This window comes from Tiliqua scincoides, chromosome 2 (assembly GCF_035046505.1).
Source record: "Tiliqua scincoides isolate rTilSci1 chromosome 2, rTilSci1.hap2, whole genome shotgun sequence".
Classification (NCBI taxonomy): domain Eukaryota; kingdom Metazoa; phylum Chordata; class Lepidosauria; order Squamata; family Scincidae; genus Tiliqua; species Tiliqua scincoides.
Genome location: NC_089822.1, coordinates 118,782,517 through 118,808,383, shown reverse-complemented (window position 1 = coordinate 118,808,383; position 25,867 = coordinate 118,782,517). Strand labels below are relative to the sequence as shown.

The window sequence follows — 25,867 nt, the reverse complement described above, 5'->3', positions numbered from 1 at the left end:
GTCAGGATAGAAGTTTGAGAAATAAAAACCTAACTATGCAGGTTTACTTGTGATTAGCTCCAGTGACTTCAGGAACGATTACCAGAGTGCCTCCCGGGTGATTTGCAAACTCTCATAGGTATACCATTTCCATTCACTGTCTGCTGGTAGCCGGACATGAAGCAGTCTTTACATGACATTCCTGTGCCAGAAGAAGTCACCCTGCCCTCCTGTCCAGCCCCACCGTTGTGCTAATTTCTAGTCTGCCCCATTCAGCAATACATGTTTAAGGCCAGCCCAGTGCTTTTGCCAGCTTGGATTAATCAGCTTTAACTGTTGTGTCATAGAATCATAGAGTTGGAAGGGACCTACTAGGTCATCTAGTCCAACCCCCTGCCTTAGGCAGTGTCTTAGCACTTCTTGAGTTCTGAGACACCAGAGTGTTGGGATTGGGCTGACCCTGCCTGAAATGCAAAGTAACCAACCAGCCAAAAGCTCCTGAGCTGCTTCTGTACATTTCAGTGCTGCTCTGTCTCAAAGATATCAGCCTAGCTGTGGTTCGTGCCCTTATGACTTTTGTGCCCAAACCAGGCTTTGCCTGGGTTGCCTCTATGCTTGCACTTGCTTTTCAAGGAGGTGATGTAGTTGAGGAAAGAATTAGCCTACCTTTCACCCTTCCGCCGGCCTAAACTCTCAACACTGTAGACCTGTTGCCCCACAGCTACTGCTGCAACTCACACTGAACTTTGTTTTTTTTTTAGACTGGAAACAGAGAACAGTTTTTAAGATGGTAGAAGTAGTTTGAGAGTAGCTTTACTTCCCCTGGTATATTCACACAATACAAAAGCCTGCCAAACATGTTGACCAAAGGCAACAGTGGGATGAACATGCAGACCATGACCAATAATCCCTCAACTAACTATCCAGCTATTTGCTTGCAACAGCCCAGCATTGGTGCTTCTCTTCGAGAGCTGATTCAAGAAAGCTTGGACAAAACAGTGAACTATGAACGGTTACGAGAAAATTCAACTCCCCCCACCCCCATTTTATTGTATTTCTGGTTATGCTACTTTGATATCAAGAAACATTTCACAGGCCTTCATATATGGATACCAGCATGCAAGATAAACTATTCTCCCAGAAACGCTGGCATACAAGGCCTCATTTCCACTTTGGTCAAGCTCAGACTCTTGGTTGTTTGTTTGCATTCCCTCCCTTCCACAATCACACATCCTGGAAAGGAAATGATAATCTTACTTTGTATCTCTAGCTGAATACAATTTGGTAATCCTGTCATGCATATTTTCATTTTCATTGTGTTTACAGTTTGCGTTTGCTCTCCTGAATATAATTCCAGTAACTTCTGTATGTTTGTACCAAAACATCAAATTATACCTGTATTTTGCATTAATTTATGTAAACATTTTAAGTAGCCAGACATCCTCTGACACCAGGGGGCTAATCTGTACTTTAGCTGCCAACCCTGCTTAGTCATTGTAAAGTTCCCCCTTCCAGGATGCCAGTCATCGACCTTCTGATGACATTTGCATTCTGAACTGATACCGACATCCTGAGCGCCATTCAAACTTCAAGTTACACATTTATCCCCAAACATTCTGCTTACACACAACCAGCTTTCCAAAATCCTTAAATGCTTAGGGGGTTTGACTAGCAAATGGTCACTCTCCTGAGTGTCCAGACACGGCGTCACTCCCCCACTGTCCAGACATGCTGCTCACAGAACCTGCTGCTCACAGAGCAGACACCCAGACAGGTAGTGCTTTGAACTCTTTCACTTCTCACCCCCCCATTTTTCCTTTCTCTCCCCATCTTTAGCTAGCAGCTGGGGTTGGCAGAGCAGGGACCCCTGAAATCCTTCATTACAACCCTTCCTTTTTCTGATTTCTTTGGGTGCACAAAGTACACTCACACGACACTGCACTCACCACTATAGGACACTCTGGTTAGGGCAGTACAATGGTCCTTTACTCTTTTGGATAAATATTTTTGTGTCCTTTTTAACAAAGCTGTAATCATTTGTTGAAATACTCTCTCTTCTTTAAGTACAAGGAATTTCTGCGGAACACTGGTTTTCATCCAGTCTTAAGGTCCCATGTTCCAATAGGGCTGTGTATTAATTCCCCTAAAACCCGGTTCTTTTGGTAACAGAGCCTGGGACAGGAGACTCTTTTTTTTGAGGCTCATAAGTGCCAAGAATTTTTGGGGGGTGAAAGTAGGGTGGGAACAGCTATGGCTGATGGCAGCTGAGTTTGGTTTGCATTGAGCACAGTGAACAAGGAAATCCCTATGTATTTGCTTGCAGGTGAAGGTGGAGAACCAATATGATTTCCAGGACATTGCCAGTGTGGTAGCCCTCACTAAAACCTATGCCACTTCTGAGCCCTTCATTGATGCCAAATATGATATCCGTATCCAGAAAATTGGTACCAACTACAAGGCCTACATGTGAGTGTGGGGTAATGCTCCTTAAGCATGTCTGAAAACATATCTCTTTCTTTTCACCCTGACACATGCAGCCCCACTCCAAGCTATTTGCCTTGATCTTTGCAGCTCAGTCACTTTCCCTGATCTTGCTTTCCGTCCTTGCTGCAGCACAATGCCCCTTCCAGAACACCCATCCAGTCATACTGTTCCTGATCACAATTTCCAAATTGGTTTCTAAGTGGTAAGGCCTGAGCACTCCCTGCTTTCATCACTATTCGTTTGTTCACATTTTTACAAGTTCGTTTCTCCAAATCTCCCAGAGGGCATTCATAAATCTGTCTTTTTCAGGGTGGCTCCTTCTCTTGGGCCAGTAGGCAGCGCCACAAGTATTGCAGTGTCTTCTCCCAAGGGAAAGGTGTTCATGTTCTAGGGCAGTGCTTCTCAAACATTTTGGCATCAGAACCCACTTTTAAAAATGAAAATCTATTCTGACCCACAAGACAAAAAATTAATCTAGAAAAAATTTTTTATTATTAAAAATAATTACTATAGATACTCGTTGATCTGGCGAGAAATTTCTGCCAATAAGTCAAGCTTAGATTATCACCTTGCCTTATCTCCGAAGTCACTCAGGGGTCAGGGCTTTTCTAGCAATTTCTGGAAGCAAAACTGCAGAAGCAATGCAGAGATAATTAGAGGGCTGTTAGTCTCTAAGACAACTCCTCCAGGGTTGCAACTATGTGCGGCTGCACATGCTCACGGTTATTCCTTGTTGCTTGTCTCTCCACTGTGAATTGAATTGCACACTCCCAGTTATGTGTTATAAGAACACTGGTTTGTGCCTTTTCACTGTTTGTACCAGAAATGTCCTGATAAATTCTTATTGATTGATCATTTTCCATACTATGTTGCAGCTTTTTAACTGTGCTGGTTTTCAATCATTGATTCATACATGAATTGATGACCAAAAACCTGCTACTGGTGGGGCTTTCACAGCCAACTAGCTACCTCCCTTGCTGGCCCTGCAAGGCATTCTGGAGCACTACCTGCCTTTTTTTGCCATTATTCAATTCTTTTTCAAGGACCCCTAAAGGTCCTGTCAAGTGCCCTTGGGGGTACATGTACCCCAGGTTGACAACCACTGTTCTACTGGTATATTGTTTACAGTGCACTTAATCTAATAGTGTTTACAGAAACGTTGTGAAGACCAGAATTTAAAAAGTTAAAGAATGTATGATGATTGGGGTCCTTTGCTCCCAAGGCTTCTAGAGATCTTACATATAGTAAGCGTGTGTAGACATTTGCTGGAGTCTCCCTAAAAATGTTCAAGGACTGTTCCCGCAAACCTTTACAGTCATTCTAGAGTACCCAGAAGGCTGATCTGGACAGCAGATGCTGTTAGGGATTTCCAGGCCAAAGGCTGAAACTGGGTTCACACGTGACCTATGGCCTGCTAATTACTAGAGAAAATTCAAAAATTTGGGTGTATGAAGATCATATCACAGGTTAGTCTTGCAGCTAACAATTTTCTTCTGCAAACCAGGCACAGATGCTTGCAATTTTTTTGTTTTGTTTCAGAAACTTTTCATGACCCACCAAAAATTTGCTCTCGACCCATTGATGGGTCCAAACCCACAGTTTGGTTAGTGCCTAGTTTCAGAGAAGCAAAGTAGCTTTGGAGCACCTTCATAGTGGAAGGAGGGGAAAACTTGCTAACCTTGCTGCCTCCTCAATGACAATGGGGCAATTCAAAGCTTTTTGCTTTGCCAATGGGTGTTCAATTCTCTCTCCCTTCCAGTGGCAAAGAGAGAGGTGCAAGGCATCGTGCCTGTTTTGATGCCCTGCCTATGGAAAACAAGAGCTGAAGGGATCTGGGGGGTTGGATGGTAGCATACTTGTTCTCCTCCCCCAGTGGAGTGGCAGAGGCATATCTGCAGGAGACATGCCACCAGCAACTGTGCTGGGATAGAGGCTTCCACTTGGGAAAGGCCAGTTCTACCTGTGACACTTCTTCCTACCACCTCCCCTCTGTTCAGGGCAGGCAGGGAATGCCTGGACACACATGACCAAGGCTCTTCTCCTGAAAACAGAGGGATGGATGGAGTTGTTCTGGAACGTAGAAAAGTCAGCTGCCATATTAGAGCTTGACCCAGTCACAACAGTGACTCAGATGCTCTTCTGGGGCCATGTCAGGAAGGAGTGAGCAGTTCAGCCTCATCACTTCTTTTACCATTGCTCAACCTTGGGGTGAGTGTATGGCCTGTTCCTAGTTTCTACATAAGGTTCAGAACCTAGGTGAAGGAAATAAAGGTGCCAATGGCTTTGGGGTCGGGAAGCATGCAGCAAGTTGTTTCTGCTCCCAATCACATAATTGGGGAGAAAGACCCCTAAGGGCAAAACAATGCAGAAAGAGTTGCTCCAGGGTCAGATCCAGGAACAAGCACAAGACGGGATTCTGAATAATCTTGCAGTTCTTCCTCTAGTCTAGCCCATCCAATAACAGGGCTTCACCCTCAGATTCTGGGGCCTTGTTTAGCAGAGTTAAGGGACAGGAAACCACAAGCAGGGCCAGTTCTCTCTTGAAGGGGCCAAAATCACCCTGATGATGCATCCATTTCTGCTTCTCCTGGTGAGGTGGGGACCCAATAGCGTGTAGTCTGTGTAATTAGCTTGCTGTTTTAGGTTTCTGACTTAACTGTGCATATGGAGAACATCTGGAACCACCCCCAGAATTCCCCAACTACCACTTTTGGGGATAGTTCCAGATGTCAAATGGTTCTTCTACATATTCTCTCCATTCTGTTTTGCTCCAGTGGAGTTCATGGAGGTTTTGTTCTAGTATAACGTTTCTAGTCTTAGGTGTTGTCATTCTGGGTCTGTTTTCATGCTTTTGTCCATTTGGTTTTGCTTGAGGGGTTTTATTGCTTTCTCGTTTGGTCTGGGAAACATGAACAGCCCTCTCCCAGAAGAAGATGCTACAAAGTTGTGTCCTGGGTCCAGGAGTAGGGGCTATCCTGCAGAATAAAGAACTATGAAAGCCCCATAAGTGTCCTGGAAAATAGAAAGTCATGGTAAAAATTTCACTTTTCCCTATCTCAGTTTCAGCTGGGGGAAGTGTATTTTTTAAAAAGCCAATTTCAGATTGATAGTATTCACATAAAACAGTTCCATGTCTAAGTTAGTTTTTTTCAAAAGCCACATTCCGATTGACCACATTCAGGCAAAGGACATCTCTGTCCTCACGAGTCAGGCTAGAACCCTTTATCTTTTCCAGAAATCAACCTCTTGCGGTCCAGGAACTCATTCCCTAAAGGAGGATTTCACACAACTGCTGCCATTTTTTAATGTTTAATTTTTTTTAATTTTTTGCTTTTTAAACTTGTCCCCTTGGCTTGAATCATATAGGGCAAGAGAACAAACATATGGGGCAAGAGAACATTTGAGAACAAAACAGCTAATGTTATAATGCCGTGGTACAAATCTATGGTAAGGCCACACCTGGAGTATTGTGTCCAGTTCTGGTCGCCATATCTCGAGAAGGATATAGTGGAAATGGAAAAGGTGCAAAAGAGGGCAACTAAGATGATTGCTGGGCTGGGGCACCTTCCTTATGTGGAAAGGCTATGGCGATTGGGCCTCTTCAGCCTAGAAAAGAGATGCCTGAGGGGGGACATGATTGAGACATACAAAATTATACATGGGAAGGATAAAGTGGATAGAGAGATGCTCTTTACACTCTCACATAACACCAGAACCAGGGGACATCCACTAAAATTGAGTGTTGGGAGAGTTAGGACAGACAAAAGAAAATCTTTCTTTACTCAGTGTGTGGCTGGTCTGTGGAACTCCTTGCCACAGGATGTGGTGATGGCATTTGGCCTGGACGCCTTTAAAAGGGGATTGGACAAGTTTCTGGAGGAAAAATCCATTCTGGGTTACAAGCCATGATGTGTATGCGCAACCTCCTGATTTTAGAAATGGGTTATGTCAGATGCAAGGGAGGGCAGCAGGATGCAGGTCTCTTGTTATCTGGTGTACTCGCTGGGGCATTTGGTGGGGCCACTGTGAGATACAGGAAGCTGGACTAGATGGGTCTATGGCCTGATCCAGTGGGGCTGTTCTTATGTTCTTAGGGCAGATTCACACAATAATCAAAACCATGGTTTAGAGCAGTGATTTTCAACCAGTGTGCTGTGGCACATTGGTGTGCCACAAATGGTCTGCAGGTAAGCCGTGGGAGTTTGAGGGAGTGTCACTTATTAGTAGGGCCATTGGGGGTATGAGAGCCCTCCATTGGCAGTGCAGGGTACCTCATCAATTGTCAAAAAACCAACCTTGATGATTTTAGCACCTTGTCAGTATGCCATGAAATGAAAAAGGTTGAGAATCTCTGGTTTGGAGGATTGAAATGAGCCTGGGAGAGCTATGGGCTTGCACACATCCCTCTCCTCCTTGGTTGACTAAAGAAGGATATCAACAGTGTCTGCTTTCAATTTTAAATTAACCACAACTCCATCTGTGATTCATGTTTGTTCACACACCAGAATCTTACATCACAGTTTGATCCTGGTTTTTTTGAATGAACCATTGTAAAAGCTAGCCATAGTTTCCCAATTTTGGATGACATGAGGTAGAGCTATGGTTAATTAAAAATCAGAAGTAGTAGTTTCCATCTCTTCCTCTGGCATGCTGGGGAGGGAAAGGGAAGCATGCAAGCCCACCTTCCTTCCAGATTCCTGTGCAGTAATCTAAACTGTGGTTTTAGATGATTGTCTGAACCCACCCATAAAATGACAGGTAAAGCTTATCAAATGATAATCTCCATGCTAGGACTATCTGTACCAGCTCCATGTATCTGTATCAGGTTGCTCTAAGAGGGACACAATCTTTTTAAATTACTTCATTATGCACTATCAGGCACATGAGTCAACAAAAGAGAGAGCAATCTGCTCACCCCTCAGAACCTGTTCTTAGCTTCCATTCCTGCTCCTCCCCCCTTTTCTCTATTGCTTCCTCCCCCTCCCCCCCATTTCCAGCACTTATGACTTCTTTTTCCTATGGCAGGAGAACTTCCGTATCAGGGAACTGGAAAACCAATACAGGTTCTGCCATGTTGGAGCAAATTGCTATGTCAGACAGGTGAGTGAAAAGGGAGAGGGTGAAAATGATGGGAGAGTGATGGGTGGATTACATCCCAGTGGCAAACAAGGGGAAGAGCCCCTGTCACCATAGCTTCTCCTTCTCTCCTCCTGGCTAAAAATGTCAGCGCAAAAGACTGCAGGAGGCACTTCCTGTAATGTGTCAGTCATCTCAACGTTCCTCCCTTGGCAGGTACAAGCTATGGGTGGACACTTGTTCAGAAATCTTTGGTGGTCTGGATATCTGTGCTGTGGAGGCTCTGCATGGCAAAGACGGACGAGACCACATCATTGAGGTGAGGTGCTGGCTGCATGAGTTTGCACGTGTTTGTGTGTGTGGTTCTCTCCTTCAGTCTCCCTAAATATGAGGGCACTCAAAATCTAGAAGGTTCTCTGGGAACAGGTGAGGCCAACACATATGCTTCAGGACCAATTTTTAAATTAGGATTGCCAACTGATTATAAACTGTTCAGTAAATTGTAATCCCTTTCATCAGTTAATGGATAATTGTAAATCAGTGACCAGTATGGCCTGTTTTTAGAGCCAGAGTGATGCTGGAGACGACCCGGGAGACCCACATCCGTATCCCAGTTCAGCCATGAAGTTTCCGGATTGCATTTGGTCCATCACCCTCTCTCAGCCAAATGACAGGGTGGTGATTGTGGGGTCGCTCTGCATGCTCTGCCTTGAGCTCCTTGGAGGAAGGGTGGGATACAAATGGAATGTATAAAACAGCTATCTGAGATACTAAAAACTTACAGTATATTAAGGGAAGCTACTACTCATTGTTGAAAGGAAAAGCCAACTCTAACACTCTCTTGCTAGGAATATACCAGCCCTAAAATACAGTAATCTCAAAAAAATAAACAAGCCTGCTCTTAATTTTCAGCCTCAGTGATTAATTATGCATGTCTTTGTCACCAGTTGAAATGGGGACTCACTGATTAATCAGCGAAATCTTTTGTTGGTTAATGTAATTCTTAAGCCCACTGAAGCTTGTAGACCTGTTTTTTGTCTGGTGGGTTCAACAGTAAAATGTTTGTCATGCTGAACTGGCATTTGTGGAAATGTTCTGACCTTTGTGGAGATTGCAGCTCATTGGATCCCAGGAAAATGAACCAGGACTGAATGAAATTGTGACTTTTGTCATCATATGTCAGGAAGGGTAACGTGTTCAGTTTAACAATTCCTTGTTAGAGTTTGCTGTACATACATCCTCGTTTTGCAAGCAGATACACGTCACTCTGCTCGTATTGCACTTCTGTGTATCTTTCAGTGCCTGTAATACATGCTCACCCTTGTTTTCCAAAAGGAACATGAGAGGGGAGCCTCCTTAGCAAAGTTAAAGCTGGTGTGGCTAACGTCCAACTGCTTTCTGGCTTTGTAGATCAGACGGCATGCCTGAGTCAGTCACCACCCCATTGCCCTCCCCTCTGTGGTTTGTTAATACTACTGCTTAGCAGCAGTTATATACAAAGCAGGGCATATCATCATGATTATCCTCATACTGTAGATTGGGGGGATGAATGGACTGAGGCCACCTACTGAGATCATGGGAAATATGATATTTGTACTGGGGAGCTCCTTGAGCAACAGCTCAGCTGCCCTGCCACATAAGCTCTTGCCAAGGTTGGAGCCCTTCATTCCTTATCTCCTAAAAACATAAGAAGAGCCCCACTGGATCAGGCCAAAGATACAGCTTCCTTTATTTCACAGTGGCTCACCAAATGCTTCAGGGAGCACACAATACAACAGACACAACCTGCATCCTGCCCTCCCCTGCATCTGGCGATCAGAGGCAGCCTATCTCTAAAACCAGGAGCTTGGACTGACCTGCTATGACTTGTAACCCGTTATGAACTTTTCCTCCAGAAATTTGTCCAATCCCCTCTTAAAGGCATCTAGGCAAGATGCCATCTCTACTTCCTGTGGCAACGAGTTCTACAGACTAATTACATGCTGGGTGAAGAAATATTTTCTTTTGTCTGTCCTGACTCTCCCAACACTTAACTTTAGTGGATGTCTCCTGGTTCTGGTGTTATGTGAGAGGGAAAAGAGCATCTCTCTATCTGCTCTATCCAGTCCCTGCATAATTTTGTATGTCTCCGTCATGTCCCCCCTCAGGTGCCTCTTTTCTAGACTGAACAGCCCCAAACGCTGTAGCCTTTCCTCATAAGGAAGTAAAGCCCCTGCCCAGTAATCATTTTGGTTGCTCTCTGCACCTTTTCCATTTCTATTATATCCTTTTTGAGCTGTGGTGACCAGAAATGGCCATAATACTTCAGGTGTGACCTTGCCATCGATTTGTACAATGGCATTATAATATTAGCCGTCTTATTCTCAATACCTTTTCTAATGATCCCAAGCATGGAATTAGCCTTCTTCACTGCTACCGCACATTGGGTCGACACTTTCATCGAGCTATTCACAAGCAGCCCAAGATCTCTCTCCTGATCTTTCACAGACAGCTCAGAACCCATTAGCCTATATGTAAAGTTTTGATTTTTTGCCCCTAAGGTGACCTTCATTCCAAAGGTTCCTGATTGCCTTCATTCCCAAGGTTGGCTTTCAGCTTATGAGAGGCCTCTGACTGTTTGCTTGGTTTATTTTATACATTCATGTAAAAACAGTAACAAAATAATCAGTGTTTCTCCTTTATGCCCTCAGCAGCTTACATAGACAACATTGTATTGTATTGGCAACCTTCAGTCTCGAAAGACTATGGTATCGCGCTCTGAAAGGTGGTTCTGGAACAGCGTCTAGTGTGGCTGAAAAGGCCAATCCGGGAGTGACAATCCCTTCCACACCGGGAGCAAGTGCAGTCTGTCCCTGGTCTGTCTCCCTGGCTATGGGCCTTCCTTCTTTGCCTCTTAGCCTCAGACTGTTGGCAAAGTGTCTCTTCAAACTGGGAAAGGCCATGCTGCACAGCCTGCCTCCAAGCGGGCCGCTCAGAGGCCAGGGTTTCCCACTTGTTGAGGTCCATCCCTAAGGCCTTCAGATCCCTCTTGCAGATGTCCTTGTATCGCAGCTGTGGTCTACCTGTAGGGCGCTTTCCTTGCACGAGTTCTCCATAGAGGAGATCCTTTGGGATCCGGCCATCATCCATTCTCACGACATGACCAAGCCAACGCAGGCGTCTCTGTTTCAGCAGTGAATACATGCTAGGGATTCCAGCACGTTCCAGGACTGTGTTTGGAACTTTGTCCTGCCAGGTGATGCCGAGGATGCGTCGGAGGCAGCGCATGTGGAAAGTGCTCAGTTTCCTCTCCTGTTGTGAGCGAAGAGTCCATGACTCGCTGCAGTACAGAAGTGTACTCAGGACGAAAGGGTATAATAGACAACATAGAGTTTAGGAAATGGGCTCACCCTCTGCTTTTTGTTTCCATCCCCCAGGTTGTGGGATCATCCATGCCACTCATTGGAGACCACCAGGATGAAGACAAACATCTGATTGTGGAACTGGTGTTGACCCGCATGGCCCAGGCCATCCCACGCACGCCAGTGCCCTCCCCTGTGCGCTCTGCCTCAGGGCAGCATGCCCAGGTATTGCATATTTGCCACTGTCAAGGCTGCATGGAATGATTCTGTCAGCCTCACGCACTGGTTGGGACTGTGGGCATCTCTCTTCCTTTTGTTTTATGATTAGTCCTTGTTTGTTGACAAGTGAAGGAGAAGAGCAATAGGTGGTGGGATGGAGGGGTATGGAGGTATGGGCGGCAGGAGGTAGGGACCAGTTGTGGGGAAGGTTACATTATTGCTCTTAGGGAAGGGTATAATTGTGTGAAATCGGACATGCTTTGCATTTCTGAGTTCTGGGTTTAGTCTGTGACATCTGCAGTTAAAGGTGATGCTGGGTCAGGAAAGTATGAGACCTGGAGAAGTCTTGAAGACCCAGGGTCAGGCAGAGTCTGCAACAACAGAAAGACTGCTTTCCGGATCAGTCCATTAGTTCCAGAATTGTGCTTTCCACAGTGGCCAACCAGGTTCTTACAGTCAGAGCACGAAGGTAGCACCTCTCCCTTTGATAGTGCTGTAACTGATAATGGAGGTTCCATTAGCCATGGGAGCAATACTGTGACTGCTAACAGTTGCTGGAGTTACCCTCTATGAATTCCTTGAAGCCCCTGTTTTAAAGCCACATTGTCATGTCTTGCATTATCTTCCACCTTGGGCACCCACAACATGGCAGAAAGGCGAGAAATAATTGGAGAAAATAATATTGAATTGCAGAAGTTAGTAGTAAATTGTGTGTGGAAGGACTTTCTTTCTGTTCCAAATCTATTGCAAAAAACTTTCATTGGATTCCCCCTATTTCAGTATTATGAGGGAGAACAATTTCTCTTTGCCCACTCCTTCTGCTCTGCTTGTGATGGACTGTTGATCTGCATGTTTCCCATTAGCTGATGGGTCCACCTTATAGCTCCAGGAGAGCAGTTCCTCTGTGCAACTCACTGTCCCATTTGTTTGGGAAGAGTTACTGTCAGGGGAAGGGGAGAGAAGTGAGTCCTGGGAGAAGGCAGGCTGACTGAGTGGAGTAGTACCTTGTGGTTAATGTGCATGCACCCCTTTTGGCTCCCTGCTTTCCCTTTACTGGACCAGTAGCGGAATGGAGAAAAAATCTGGGTAATTTGTATCTGCTGCCACCATCCCAGGCTACAAAGATCAGCTTGAGTGGGGCTATATAGGAAAAACTTCCTGGAGAGCATTATATCCCAGGGGTTCTTATGAAAAATCAAACCCACAGTAGTGTCTGCCAGGCAATGAGATGAAACAATCCAATCCAACAATCCAATCTTATTCAGGAACATGAGTTGGGCGGACAAAGGGTCAAAATGTAGCTAGTTTATTAATAGTCTAGTTGAAAAGGGCGGGGCTTCCCTAACTGGGGTGTTGCAGTGCTCCAGCCAGGGGAAGCCATGTCTCTTTAAGGGGTGGGGGAAGGGGGAAGGCAGCAACACGATCAACAGGATCACACTGCTACTGGGGACAGGAGGGTTTTGTTTTATTTTTTTACCTATCAGTCTCCAGCCCCAGTGCTCTGGGGGGTCTGGGGAGCCCTCTGCAGAGCTCTCTGCACCTCCAAATATCTAAAAATAGAAAAAAGGGCATTTCCGGTTTTCATCACAAAACCGGAAGTGCCTGTTCACTCCCCTCCACTTTTAAACATTTGGAGGTGCAGGAAGCCCTGCAGAGGGCTCCCCAGACCCCTTAGATCCCCCGTATGCTGGCACTGGGATAAGTTTAAAAAAAACACAACTTCTCTCCGTGGCAGCAGCATGATCCTGGGGATCGCATTGCTGGCTTACCCCTCCTCCACCCCTCCTCCAGTTTGAGTTGTTTCTCAAACTCCCAAGGAGTATGAGAATCTTGGGAAAAGGGAAATGAACAATATAGAGAAAGGGCTTTAATCAAAGTACAAGCAGCCTGAGAAAAATGTCTGCGCTTGACTGGAAAACACAAGGAAAAGGTTTTATCAAATGGATGCACTAACCAGCAACAGCCAACAGATGGCGCAAGGATGCTACGTAAAGAAGTCAGCCCACAGACACACACACACCCAATGCATTCTCCTATAGCTGGGGTCGGCAACCTGTGTTTTTAGAGCCGCATGCGGCTCTTTCAGTCCTCTGATGCGGCTCCCCAGTGGGGTATGGAAGCGGGGCGCCTTCCCCTTGGCCTCCGCCCAGCCAGCCCAGCCCCAGGGCGCCTCACTCCGGCGCGATGTGCTGCGGGTGGCTGCTGGTGAGTGCGGGGTGCCGTTCCTCCCTCCAAAGCTGCAGCTCCTTCCCTGCAGCTCTTTCCATGCAAAGCGCCCCCCCCCCCCCCGCTCGTGCACAGCAGCTACTTCCTTGGCAGGCAGGGGCAGCTGCCGCTGTCCTGGACCTGCTCTCCTCGCCCCACTGCGAGCAGGTGCCTGCAGGCGCCCCACTGTGAGTAGGTGTGGGGGGGGCAGCCGGGCACCTCTTCCCTGCGCTCTTCCTTCCTTCGCCCTGCAGTGGGCAGCTGGCTGAACGGAAGAGGCGAGGCTGGTCGGAGAAGCGCGGGAGACGCAATGGGCAGGAAGGAGTGAGGTGAGCTGCATTCCTGTCCACACTTCCCTGGGAGGAAGCCCCGTTCACTGTACTGGGGCTGACTTCTGAGTAGACAGGAAGAGGAGCCTGTCCACACTTCCCTGGGAGGAAGCCCGTTCACTGTACTGGGGCTGACTTCTGAGGAGACAGGCAGAGGATGTCCCCTGGTTCTGGTGTTATGTGAGAGTGTAAAGAGCATCTCTCTATCCACTCTGTCCACCCCCTGCATAATTTTGTATGTCTCAATCATATCCCCCCTTAGGCGCCTCTTTTCTAGGCTGAAGAGGCCCAAACGCCTTTCCTCATAAGGAAGGTGCCCCAGCACCTATAAGGGAGCTACAAGAAGGGGCTACATTATAAAAATGGGACCTGTGAGAGGGGAGCGCATTATAAAAGTTGCATATACAAGAGGGGAGTGCATTATAAATTGGGACATACAAGGGGGAGTAATAACTATAAATCTCTTTATTGTATTGAAAAAATACTAGTCATTAGATTTTGTATTTCATTGTACCTCTTTTACATTACTGTGGAAAAGACACAAAGATGACTATTTACTGTTGGTCAGGATTTTCTGCTAGGGAGGGCACCAGCCCAAGTCTTGCCTATAGCACCAAATTGGCTAGGGCAGGCCCTGGGAAAATAAATTAGTATTTAATTTAAATGTATTTTAGCTCTTTCGTTTTTTATATGTAATTCTAAATTTAAGATTATGGTGATCTTGTAACATTAAAATATGTTACATATTGTTTTCTCTGTAGCAGTTCATTCATTTCAAAAATGCAACACACTATAGTTTTTTTTATACATAGCATAAAGGTAAAAAAAAAACTATATATGCAGTGTTATCTTCATTTTAGATGTCAAAAGGGTTTTGTGGCTCCTGAGGTTTTCTTTTCTCCAGAAAACGGGTCCAAATGGCTCTTTGAATGTTTAAGGTTGCCGACCCCTGCCCTATAGTAAACCCAGGGAAGCTTGCATGCTGGCTGGGGTCAGCTAGTACCCAAGAAATAAACTAATTCCTTAACACAGTGATTCCCAAACTGGTAGGTCACGACCCATCAGCTGTGTAAAGCTCTCCCAGTCCCTTTAAGGGGCGGGGCAGGGGGTGAGGGCAGTGATGCAATCCCAGAATGGTGTTGCTAACGGGGGGTGGAAGAGGGGTGCTTTTACCTACTGATGTGTGCAGGACATTGCAGGAGGAACGGGGAGCCCCATGCAGCCCTCTGCAAGACTCCACGAGTCTTAGAACATTGGAAAATCATGAGTGCCAAACACTTCCTCATTGAGAACGCAAGGAGGAAGTGCTTTGCGCTTACATTTTTCCAACGTTCTAAGACTTGGGAAACCCTGCAGAGCACTGCCTGTCCCCTCTCCTCTTGCAACGTCTTGCACACATCAGTAGGTAAAAGCACCCCTCTTCCACCTCCATTAGTGACACGATCCTGGGATCATGTTGCTGCCCTCCCCCGCAAAGACTTACCTCTGGAGTAAACCTCCTGGTAAGTTTAAGAACCACTGATTAACAGAATCTAGCTAGATGGTCTCTAGATTAAGCCGTTGCTCTACATTGCTCAAGGAAGCCCCAGTCTTGCCATGGGTGAACAAGTGGGTGCTCCTTTCTGAGTTCCCAACAAATGGGTCACTCAGGAACTGGCAAAAGATGATGGGTTTCCTTCGGGTTTAGACCTACTGTAGACACTCGCCTATAGGGCGAGTAATTTCTGCCAGTAAATCAAGCTTGGACCATCACCTCGCTTTATCTGTGAAGTCACTCAGGGGTCAGGGGTCAGGGTTTTTTCAGGCAAGTCCTGGCACCTAAGAAGCAATGCAGAGATAGTTAGAGGACTGTTAATCTCCAAAACAACCCCTCCAGGGCAATGTTGCAGCCAAAGTGAACCTTTATTTTCCTCCTGAGAAGAAAAGCAAGGCTTCCATTGAAATCAAGCAAGCCTCCTTCCCTTTAGCAGACCATGCTGCAGCCTCTTTCCATTTTGCAAATGCTTGGCAGGGGTTTGTTTTTTTAAGCACTAGGATGTAATCCTCATTTCCATTTGAAACAAAGTCCCGGGCTACAGTTCAGTGCAATGTTAGTGAAGAATAGCACCCATGGAAAACAATGGGTTTACTTCTGAATAAATAGGGTTGCAACTATGTGCAGCTGCACATGCTTGCAGTTATTCCTTGTTGCTTGTCTCTCCGCTATGAATTGAATTGCACACTCCCAGTTATGTGTTATAAGTTGTATGTTATATGTAGAGCTTCTGGCTTAACAAACCAGGCATCTTAAAGAAGGATTTGGTTATGGTTCTCCTGCAATGGTTCCCAACCTTTTTTTTTACTTGCATACTGCTTGGCAACCCATTTCCATAAATTGTGCCTCTCATATTAGCAAAATGTTTGTAATTAATATGAATAATATAAGCCCTCATCTCTTCATGTATTCATCACAGTATTTTCTCTTTTTATCTGTTTGAAGAACTGAACACTGTGCCTTTTCATTGGTTGCACCAGAAGTGTCCTGAGAAATTCTTGATGATTGATCACTTTCCATATGTTTCAGCTTTTTAACTGTACTGGTTTTCAACCACTGATTCATAGATGATTGAGGACCAAAAACTAGCTATTGGTGGGGCTTTGCTGGCCCTGCAAGGCATTCTGAAGCACCACCTGCCTTTTCCTGCCATTATTCAATTCTTTTTCAAGGACACCTAAGGGTCCTATCGAGTGCCCCTGGGGGTACATGTATGCCAGATTGGGAACCACTGTACTATTGGTATGTTGTTTACGGTGCACTTACTCTGATAGTGTTTACAAAAAGGTTGTGAAGACCAGAATTTAAAAAGTTAAAGAATAAAAATGTATCTTATCATCTTTTACTACATTTTTAATAAATTAGAAACTGTACAGTTCTTAGGTAACAATTACTGGTAAGTTATTTTTCAGGATCTGGCCTCAGGTAAAATCAGACAAAACTATAGTCAGACACCACCCTAAGGTTTACCCCCAACTTAACTGTGGGTCACAGAACATTCCATGATTTTTGGCTCAAAACCTGCCCTCGACTTATCTGTGAAATGACCTTATAGGTGAGTGTCTGCGGTAATAACTTGGTTAGATGATGACATCGTGTTACCTGATTGGAGGAGTGGAACCCACTTGGCTTCTCCATCCTTCCCCTTGGACCTAGCCAGACAGTTTTCCACCCAGTGGGCAAGGTAGTTCTATAGCTAAACTGAACTGCTGCATCAGACAGTAAGAAGGACCCTAAATCCTCATCTAGCACACAGCTGTCTGGAAATGGATTTGTCAGATGAAGTCTGCTTGCAAAATAATGCCTTTGCAGCTTTTAGCTGTTGAACTTGCACAGGAGCTACTGGGGGGTTAAAAGTGCCCCAAACAGGCAAACAAACAACAAAATAAAACAGGAATTCACCATAGTTACATTGGGCTGAGAATGCGGCCCTGGACTGGGCAGGCATCAAGTAGCAGTGCAGTCTTTGGGTGGCATCATGGCCCCCCTTTCTGGGATTGGTGGGAAAAGAACATGCCGCAGATATACTGATGTTTGGAGCCTTGTGAAATATGGTAGGGATGATATAGGAAATGGGCAGCGTGTGTGGAAAGTTCTGGGTGGAGCTGAGGGAGACAAATTCTGACCTACCCACCACCAATGATTTTGTTGGTTTGTTTTGTTTCCAGATTCAATCAGCGCAGGCTGGACAGCGACAAGGCCCTCCAGCCCAGCAGAGACCCCCACCCCAGGGTAAATATCAGATTTCAAGTAGGTCAGATCACAAGGGAGAGTATTGGGGGGGGGACTGGATCTTATGAAAAGGCGGCAGGAGAGCTTGATGTGGGTGCCTTTTTGCAAAAAGCAGTCTGAAGCAGGGTGGATACCTGCAAGGGGAATCTGCACATGCATTTGCTATACAGGTTGAACCTTATTATTCGAGTGGGTTCCGTTCCAAGCACTCAGGTGGATGGCAAAAAACGCACTATAGCAAATCAATTTAAAAAATAAAGTTTCTTTGCTTTAAAGCTTCAAGGCTTTAAAAACAGCCTTGATGACCTTTGTGATGTAAGATAAGAGTCATTAAGAAGACGATTAATCAATCAGTTGTCCTCCAAATGCTTCACTCAGTCCCTCCCTTCACCAATGCGAAGTGATCACCTTTCCTTCACTGCTCAGGGGGAAGGGAAGGGTCACCTGGAGAAAGAAGGATTGATGGATTGTCAGCCAGTTGCCTTCTCTCTCTCACATTAAGGAGGCTATTTTTAAAGGACTGTTCAGATTTTTTAAACATTTTAAAGGGATGCATTTTTCCCCTTCTCCAGGGATCAGCACATTCCTTCTTATTTGCAGTGGCCATTCGTGTTGAGTCAAATCCGTGTATAAAAAATCCGTGTATAACGAGGCTGGACCTGTATTAATTATAGGGAACAATTTAGAATTCAGTAGGCTGGCTGGAGCAGAACTCTCTTTAGTCATCATGGCTCTCTCTCTCTCTCTCTCTCTCTCCTTCTGTCTGCTAGGAGGTCCACAGCAGCCACCTCCAGGGTCCCAGCGCCCCCCTTCTCAACAGCGCCCCCCTCCACAAGGTCAGCAGCTTCCAGGCCTCTCCCCACAACCAGGTGGTCCTCAGATGGCTCAGCGTCTGCCAAGCCCCACCACTCAGCAGCCCCCTCCACAGGCACAACAGCAGCGTCCAGTAGGACAACGCCAGCCAGGACCTGGAGCCCAGCAGCCCCGCCAGCAGGGCCCACCTTCTGCTCCCCAGTCCCCACAGCCTCAGAGAGGGCCTAGCCCTAGTGGTGGGGGACAGCAGCAGTGGCAACAAGGGTCCCCTCAGCAGCAGCGACCTGCAGGAGCAGGCCCACCCAAACCAGCTTCTGGGGGCTTACCAGGGCAACAGCAGCAGCCACAACGCCCTCCAGCAGCAGGAGGTCAACCGCGGCAGCATCCACGGCAGGGCAGCCAAGGGGGTCCACCTCAGCAGCGCCCAGCAGGGGCAGGAGCACAGCAGCAGCGCCCAGCCCCACCTACAACCCAGCAGCCGAGGCCCAGCACTCAGGGGCAAGGGCCTGGGGGCCCCGGGCAACAAGGCAGCCGCCCGCCACCAAGCCAAGGAAAACCACAAGTGGCCCAGAAACCCAGCCAGGACCTGCCTCCACCCCAGCCCCAACTGAAGTAAGCGTTGGACTTCTGGGCTGTTTGTGAAGGGAGTGGGATTTAGCAGGTTCTAGAACTTGGGGGTCACAACTCCTAGGTTCTGTCCCCTGCCCAGGAGGGCTTGGCAGGTGTTGGTAGCCTTGTAGATTTTTTTCAGTCTGCCCACACCTGTATGTCCTCTGCCTCCCCATTCCAAGTCATGGTTAAGTTTCTAAGTCTATTATGCAAAGTAAGTGTGTTTACAAATAGCTGTTCTGCATCATTTCTGCTTTTCACACATTTTCAGTGAATTGGGCCGAGTTCTGTGATGGCAGAGGGAGGGAATGCACAAGAAGTGCGATAGGCTTGAGAGAGGTTCAGAGAATTACAATCGGATGCCCACAGGAATCCTGCACATGCTTCTGCATGTTTACAAGCTTTTGTTTGCAGCCATGGGGGCTAGAAACTTAAGTTACTTGATTCGGCATACTTGAGTTGTCAGTCTGCAAAAGGAAATACACTCATTATTTTATTAAATTATTATTTATTAAATATAGGCAGTAAATGGCATAGCATGAACAAAATGTTTTTTTTTTCATTTAAAACGTTTTTTTTTCATTTAAGGCTGAATATAGCCTCTTCACATTCAGCTCACAAAATTTCAGAATTCAAAGTGATATGCTGGACTTCAGATTTTGCTTTTGAAACTGATTTTGAGGGAGACTTAGAAAAAGAAACCAGTGTCCTAAGTTTACTTGATTAACTTTAAACCACAGTGTTAGTATTAGAGCTAAGCTGAAACCACAGCATATTTCACAAACACTTTTTGCACTCTGCAAAAAGTGCCCCTTTCTGATAATTTGAGGGAGGGGATGCAAACAGTGATTGTCCATTCCAAATGAGGGCAGAAAGCATTACCCTCGCTTTGAATTTGCTTCAAGTAGCCAAATTGGCTATATGGCATCATGTCTTCATTATACTGGCTTTGCTATCCTGATTGGCTGAGATATCTAAAGACAAAGCATTTAAAAAACAAAAAACAATGGAGCAGAAGCAGCTGCTGTAAGGGAAAGGAGACAGGCACAAAGAAGGTGAGCATTTAGAGGTTTTCAGGTTGTTTCCCCTTACCAAAAAAGCAACCTTTGTTCTAAAATTTTATCTGCAAGCATGTGCAGCTATAGTTAGCATCAACTTGCCAAATTCTGTGCTCCTTGCTTTTTTCCTCCCTAAATCCAACACATTCAACCATAATGGGGAGGGCTGAAAATGTCAATTTAATGAATTGGAGAATACTTGATCTGAATTAGAAAAAACGTTCCTTGAGAATTTTCCTCCTCGAATCATTTCATCTCTAGGAGAACTTTTCATCCTGTTTTACTGCTGCAGTACATTTTCTTGCTCTCTTCTTCTCTCTACTGGACAAACCATCCATTGCATCTTTAGGGTAGGGGGTAAGGGCAAGGACAACATTTTCTATCCTTATTTGTCTTGCTCCCTTCCCTGCTCTGTGCTTGCCACCTGCCACTGTCCTAGGAAGGTGGGGGGTTGCTTCCCAAATTCAATCCTCTCCTTCTCCCCCTCACAGCATTTCAGAAAAAGCAGGTTCTCTTGCCTGGCCTAATATTAATAGTGTGTTTCTCATCTCTCCTTTCCGCCTCCCTTCCCCTCTTTCCTGCCTCTTGTCCCTTCCTCACTGTCCCTTAGCAAATCCCAGTCTCTGACCAATACCTTCCCCCTTGCAGAGGCGCCGGTGCCACGGGGCAGCCTTAGTCAGGATGAAGTGCGTGCTGAGAGCATCCGCAGCCTTCGACAGAGCTTCGCCAGCCTCTTCTCCGACTGAGAGACGCCCCCTCTGCGCTGGGACCCCTGACCCTTCACAACCTAGGAATCCCTCCCCACCTACTGGGACTCATCTCCCTGAACCCATGCTACCCTGGTCCACCTTGAACCCCACATCCGAGTACAGGGTCTTTCCCCAAATGTATGACGGGCTCCTTCTCAAAATTCACTCACTATATCTAGAGACAGTTCTGTGTAGGGGGAGATCCATAGTGGACCCCTTGAAATCCACCTCAAAAGCAACCTGCAGTCGTCAGGGCTATGCAAATGGTGGATGTTGGATCCTGTTCATGCCTAGAAATCTGATGTGGTGTTTTTGAATGTGGCTGTATTTAATCACAGGCCTATACAGGGCTAGCTTCTAAACATCTGAAATATGACTTAGGCCTGCCCTAAATCCATTTCAAGAGGTTCACCATTTATTGGGACGTATTCCAGGTGAAGGATCCTTCCTGCTTTTCATTTCTCCATAAAACTCCTTCTAAATTCTCAGACCCTTTCTTCCAGCTTCCCATTGCTCTCTTGGTTTTTTTAAAAAACCAGTTATCACTCTGCTTTGCTCCCTGCTCCTTCACTGACAATACCTGCCCCCCTACCCCACCAAAGTAACCCATCCCTACACCTAAAGGGCAGAGACCTTACCGTCCTGTCTTTGATTGCAAGGCTGCAGATTTCTCAAGTCCACGTCTCTTCTACAAGAATATGCAAAACTTGTGCCCGGCTCTCTTCTCCTGGCCCTGATGCTGGGGGTCCCCAGGGCTGGGGACAAGGGAGGGGAGAGGGGTCTCCGGGGATCTCTGTACATAGCACAAGGGAGGGGACCCCTCCCTGGGCCATGTCTGTGTTTGTGGCCACAAAGGTGTCTGTGTCGCTGTTTGTGAATAAGCCAATCGATTGCCACTCACCCTCTTAGCAACCACGTTTCCCTCTTGGTAGCAGTCCATGTCCAACCACCATCTCCTTGGCTACAGGTTCTGCCTTTTTTGCTCTCACTGTAGCAACTGGCAACTTCCTGTCTCCACCTCTTGGCAACAGTATCCTTGGCAAGCCTTAATCCTGGTATGTACCCTCTGCCCCCACCTCACACCATCTTTTCACCCTTAATGTGGCATTCCAGAAACTTCCTAGCATGTTTTCCAAACACAATTGTGTGTTTTGATGTTCACGGTGCCAAGAAGATGCCAGGCACTAGACAGGACAAACTACCCTCCATTCCCCACGCACTTGATGCTAGCTCCTGTTTCCAACCTCCTTTGGATGCAGGGCCAGCTGGCTGCAAATGAATCCAATTTTGGGCCCCAGGGCAGAACACAATTGCTCTTGATGACTCCATTATTTCCTCTCCCCCCAACTGAATCCAGTCATGCCTCATTCATGACCCAACCTTCTCAGATAACAGCCATACTACTGCCACTGTAGCCAAGGGATGAGTCTGACATCTTGGTCAGTGGGTGAAAAAAAGAAGCCTAGCACCCATGGACAACGTAGAGGGAGGGTTATGTTCAAATCCCAGAACTTGATCCCCCCCACGCCCCCTTGTATATATATGTAACTCAAGAGAGAAACTTCCCACTATATTTTTGTGATCTCCCATTCCCCTTAAAGCTGTGTCGCCTACTCCCCGTCCCCCTGGAAAACAACACTGGGACGGGGGGGAAACGCCACTTAATGCGTGATGGTCTGGTAGCTGCAAAGTCGCGTGTCGTAGCTGTGTTGTGACATGACGCTTTGAGCTGTGTTTGCAACATATTGTCAGGTTGGGGTGGGGAATACAATGGGGCCCAGTCCCTGTGTAACACATCCCCTTCCTTTCTCCAGCGTCTTCTCCCCAGAGAGACATTCCTTTCCCACAAAGGGATCTGGGGAGGGCAATTACAAGTGCTAACTTGATATCTTTGTTATTTATTCTTGTCTGGAAAGTGCACCCCCCTCCCCACACCCTTCTCATGGGGATAGAGGCCTTTCCTGTTGCTGTGATTCTGTCTATGTGTGGATCAAAGTTTCAATGGCTCAATGGTGTAAAAGACAATAATAAATAAATAAATATATATATTTAAAAAGAAGGTAAAACCTCAAAATCTGCTGGAAAAATGTTACGTGGTTGAACAAAATCAATACATATATATAAAAAGATCATATATATATCGATATATATATGTAGCAAGATATTAAACTGGAGAAGTGAAGAGGAGAAATGAGTCTGTGTGTTATTGAGGGTATGGGACATCTAGCCTTCTTGAGCCATGGATTGTTCACTCTACCTATTTCTTATTTCAAGGATGGTCTAGATTTTTTGGTGCTGGAAATGGAAATGGTGCCCCCTGGTGGGGGGAGAACACTATATCAATGTTCCACATGCCTGCAAGACTGACAAGATAGGTAAAATAGATTTTGTTTTTTTAAAAAAAAATCAGATTTTAAGATTTTCAGTTACTGTGTCTTTTACGAAACACAGTTCAGGTGTAATTTTAAGCTTGATTAATACAAACATTTTAGAGCCTGCACTTAAAAGGTCTTGAAATTGAATCATAAGCATCTGTTGAATACAGTGTGTTAGGGCTGCTTTTTCACGTACAAAAATGAGAGCTATGATAGTGTAGTGGTTCGGGAGTTGGACTTGGGTTCAGCTTAAAATCCCCGCTCACCCATGAAGCTTCCTGGATGACCTTGGGCCACTATCAGCCTCACCACCTTCACCTCACGAGGACAGAAGGAGAGAAGGAACCATGTACTCCACCCTGAACTCCTTAGAGGAAGAGTGGTATAGAAATAATAATAATAAAAAAGAACTGTGGTGGGAAAACTGAACACCAGGCCCCTTCTGAGGTTAAGGATTATAAATGATGTGTAATTACTGTGGGCTTCCTACTGAATCCAAGAACTAGCAAGTCATCCCAGTTCTGAAGTTCAAGAAATGCCACCCTCTATAACACCTGGATCATCCACAGAGCCCATATAGGTGATCCTGCAACTACCCAAGCCCTGCAGTATTTCCAACCACAGCTTACTAATGTTGCTTACAACTAACTAAATATCAAGAGTACTACATCTCTACCTTGTGGAAAATATCTCTTTTGTCCAGTAACTATCAGACCTCGCTTCTGAGAAGTTCTGGGCATGTAACAATCTTGATCCTGAGCATGTTTCCTCAGAAATAAATTTCACTTTACTGAACAAGAGGTTTTGATGATTTATGCCAGCAATTTAAATTTTATTTAAACCAATCTGCCCCACCCACCTTTTCCTCTGCAACTCCTTTGCTGGTGTGAGAGAGCTTTTGTTACAAAGATGAGAGGAAAGAGAAATCGAATATTGTTTGGACAATTACAATCTTTCATCTAGTAAAGAGGTACCACAAACCTCCTTTTCTCCTCGGAGGTGAAAGCAGTCATATTAGCTTTTTTTCTCTGCTTCAGAGGGGCCCTTGTACCTTTGTGACATCCAGGCATCACTAGGGTTTGCATTAACCGGAGCAGGAGGCCAGTGTCACCCCGATGATGGACCTCCTCCCTTGCAGTGGGTAGGGCAACAATGCACCATTGCCCTGCCCCCGATGGGTTTTTTTTGCTATAACTTTTCACAGAATAGAGACATGTCAGTGTTGTTTGTTTCATTGCACTCTGCATGAAATTATACAACATGGTATTTGAAAATACCAAGATTTTACAAATTGTGGCCAGTAGCAGTGTCACCCCTCATGCACGTCACCTGGCGCGGCTCGCACCCTCCTAGCAACAATGTTGGTGACATTGGATCTCAATACAAGTGGTCCTGCTCTCAGGCCTAGCAACATCATGCTGAAGAATGGGGCACAGATGTGCCATAGGCCTGAAAGCAATAACTCAAAAATGACAAAGCATATAAAAGGTGAACAACAACCAGCAGAGCTACTCCCTGTATTTTTCCAGCATTTAGTGGACATTTTGTTAGATAATTTGCTGCCATCCTTAATGGGACCTCAAATTTGCCACCTTAGGCAGCTGCTTCAACTTAACAGTAGGGCTAGACCTGCATATTTTAGAATTACACCCCCCTACAACCTCTGATGATTTCTCAGCTTCAGTATTATCCAGGCCGCCATTCAAGTGGGAAAGGCACAGAGAAAGAAATTCCTGGTGGATACTCTGCATTTATGGAATATGTTTCCCCTGCAAGTTTGCAACATGTCAGTGCCCTAGCCATGAACTGCTTCAGGAAGTGTTGCAAGGGCCACTTCACCCCTTACAGGAGAAAGCATGAATCTTACATTCAGATTGCCACATACAACCACCGTCTGTATTTTGCTGCATGTACATGCAAGGGTCAGAACAGAAACTTGGACCACATGTCAGCTAACTGTGCTGGTTTGGATGTTACTTTACTCCTGAACAGGTCCCATATATAGAGGTGGGTGAAAATGGTAATAACGAAATAAAAACACATAACACAATTTTCTGCACTTCTCATTTCTGTAAATAAAAATAGCAAAAAAATCCCCGTTTTATTTGGTTTTTTAAAATTGTTTAATGGGAAGCAGAATAGGAATGGGTGATGACTGTGGCTGCATCTGCTGACACTACACCACCTGTATCACCTACCTAGTACACTTTTAAAATGATTATAATTTATACATAATGTAAATATTGAATAAAAACACATAACATGCATTCTGTACTTCTAACTGTGGAAAACCCCGAAATCAGCAAATAAATAAAACCATTTTCACCCACCTCTACCCATACGGCAAAGAACATGTGCACACGTTCTGGTCCCTCACTTCTGGGACATCACCTAATTGTGTGAATGTGTGGGAAATTCTTCTGAACCAACCCCCTTCATTAAGGAAATTCACCAGGAAATATGGAGAAGGGACAGAATGTGCAGGCACTGTGAGCATGTGTCTGTTGTTGCATGGGGCCAATTTTGGTGCAAAGTGTTGTCTGAACCAGCCCAGCCCTTCAATATCAGCTTCCTTGTCTTGCAGCTTCATTAGGAGCTAGAAACATACAGTTTCTGCGCGCGCGCGCGCGCGCACACACACACACACACACACTGATTCTCAAGAAGAAAATATGTACCTGAATGTGTGTGCAGGACAATGACATTTCTATTGTGGTGTTGCGAAGATAGGATTTGGCAAAAATGGAGGGGCAAAGAATGAAGGGAGGAGTGCACAACCCAGATAGAGCTTAACCTGTTGTGCCCAGCTTCTGCTAATTCTCCACTTTGCTTCTGACTGTAGTGATGCCTGCCAAATCCATGGA

General features: G+C 45.7%; 1 protein-coding gene across 1 annotated transcript in view; it reads left to right on the top strand.

Moving 5' to 3' along the window:
- The window catches only part of SYN1 (synapsin I), a 94,705-nt gene extending 73,734 nt beyond the window's left edge, over window positions 1-20,971 (top strand). Inside the window, exons 7-13 of the mRNA XM_066613960.1 lie at window positions 2,303-2,445; window positions 7,489-7,563; window positions 7,756-7,858; window positions 10,956-11,105; window positions 17,336-17,399; window positions 18,170-18,824; window positions 20,490-20,971. Coding sequence (XP_066470057.1) covers window positions 2,303-2,445; window positions 7,489-7,563; window positions 7,756-7,858; window positions 10,956-11,105; window positions 17,336-17,399; window positions 18,170-18,824; window positions 20,490-20,625 — 1,326 coding nt within the window. The 3' untranslated portion in view covers window positions 20,626-20,971. The remainder of the gene's footprint in view (window positions 1-2,302; window positions 2,446-7,488; window positions 7,564-7,755; window positions 7,859-10,955; window positions 11,106-17,335; window positions 17,400-18,169; window positions 18,825-20,489) is intronic.
- Window positions 20,972-25,867: the final 4,896 nt, after the last annotated feature.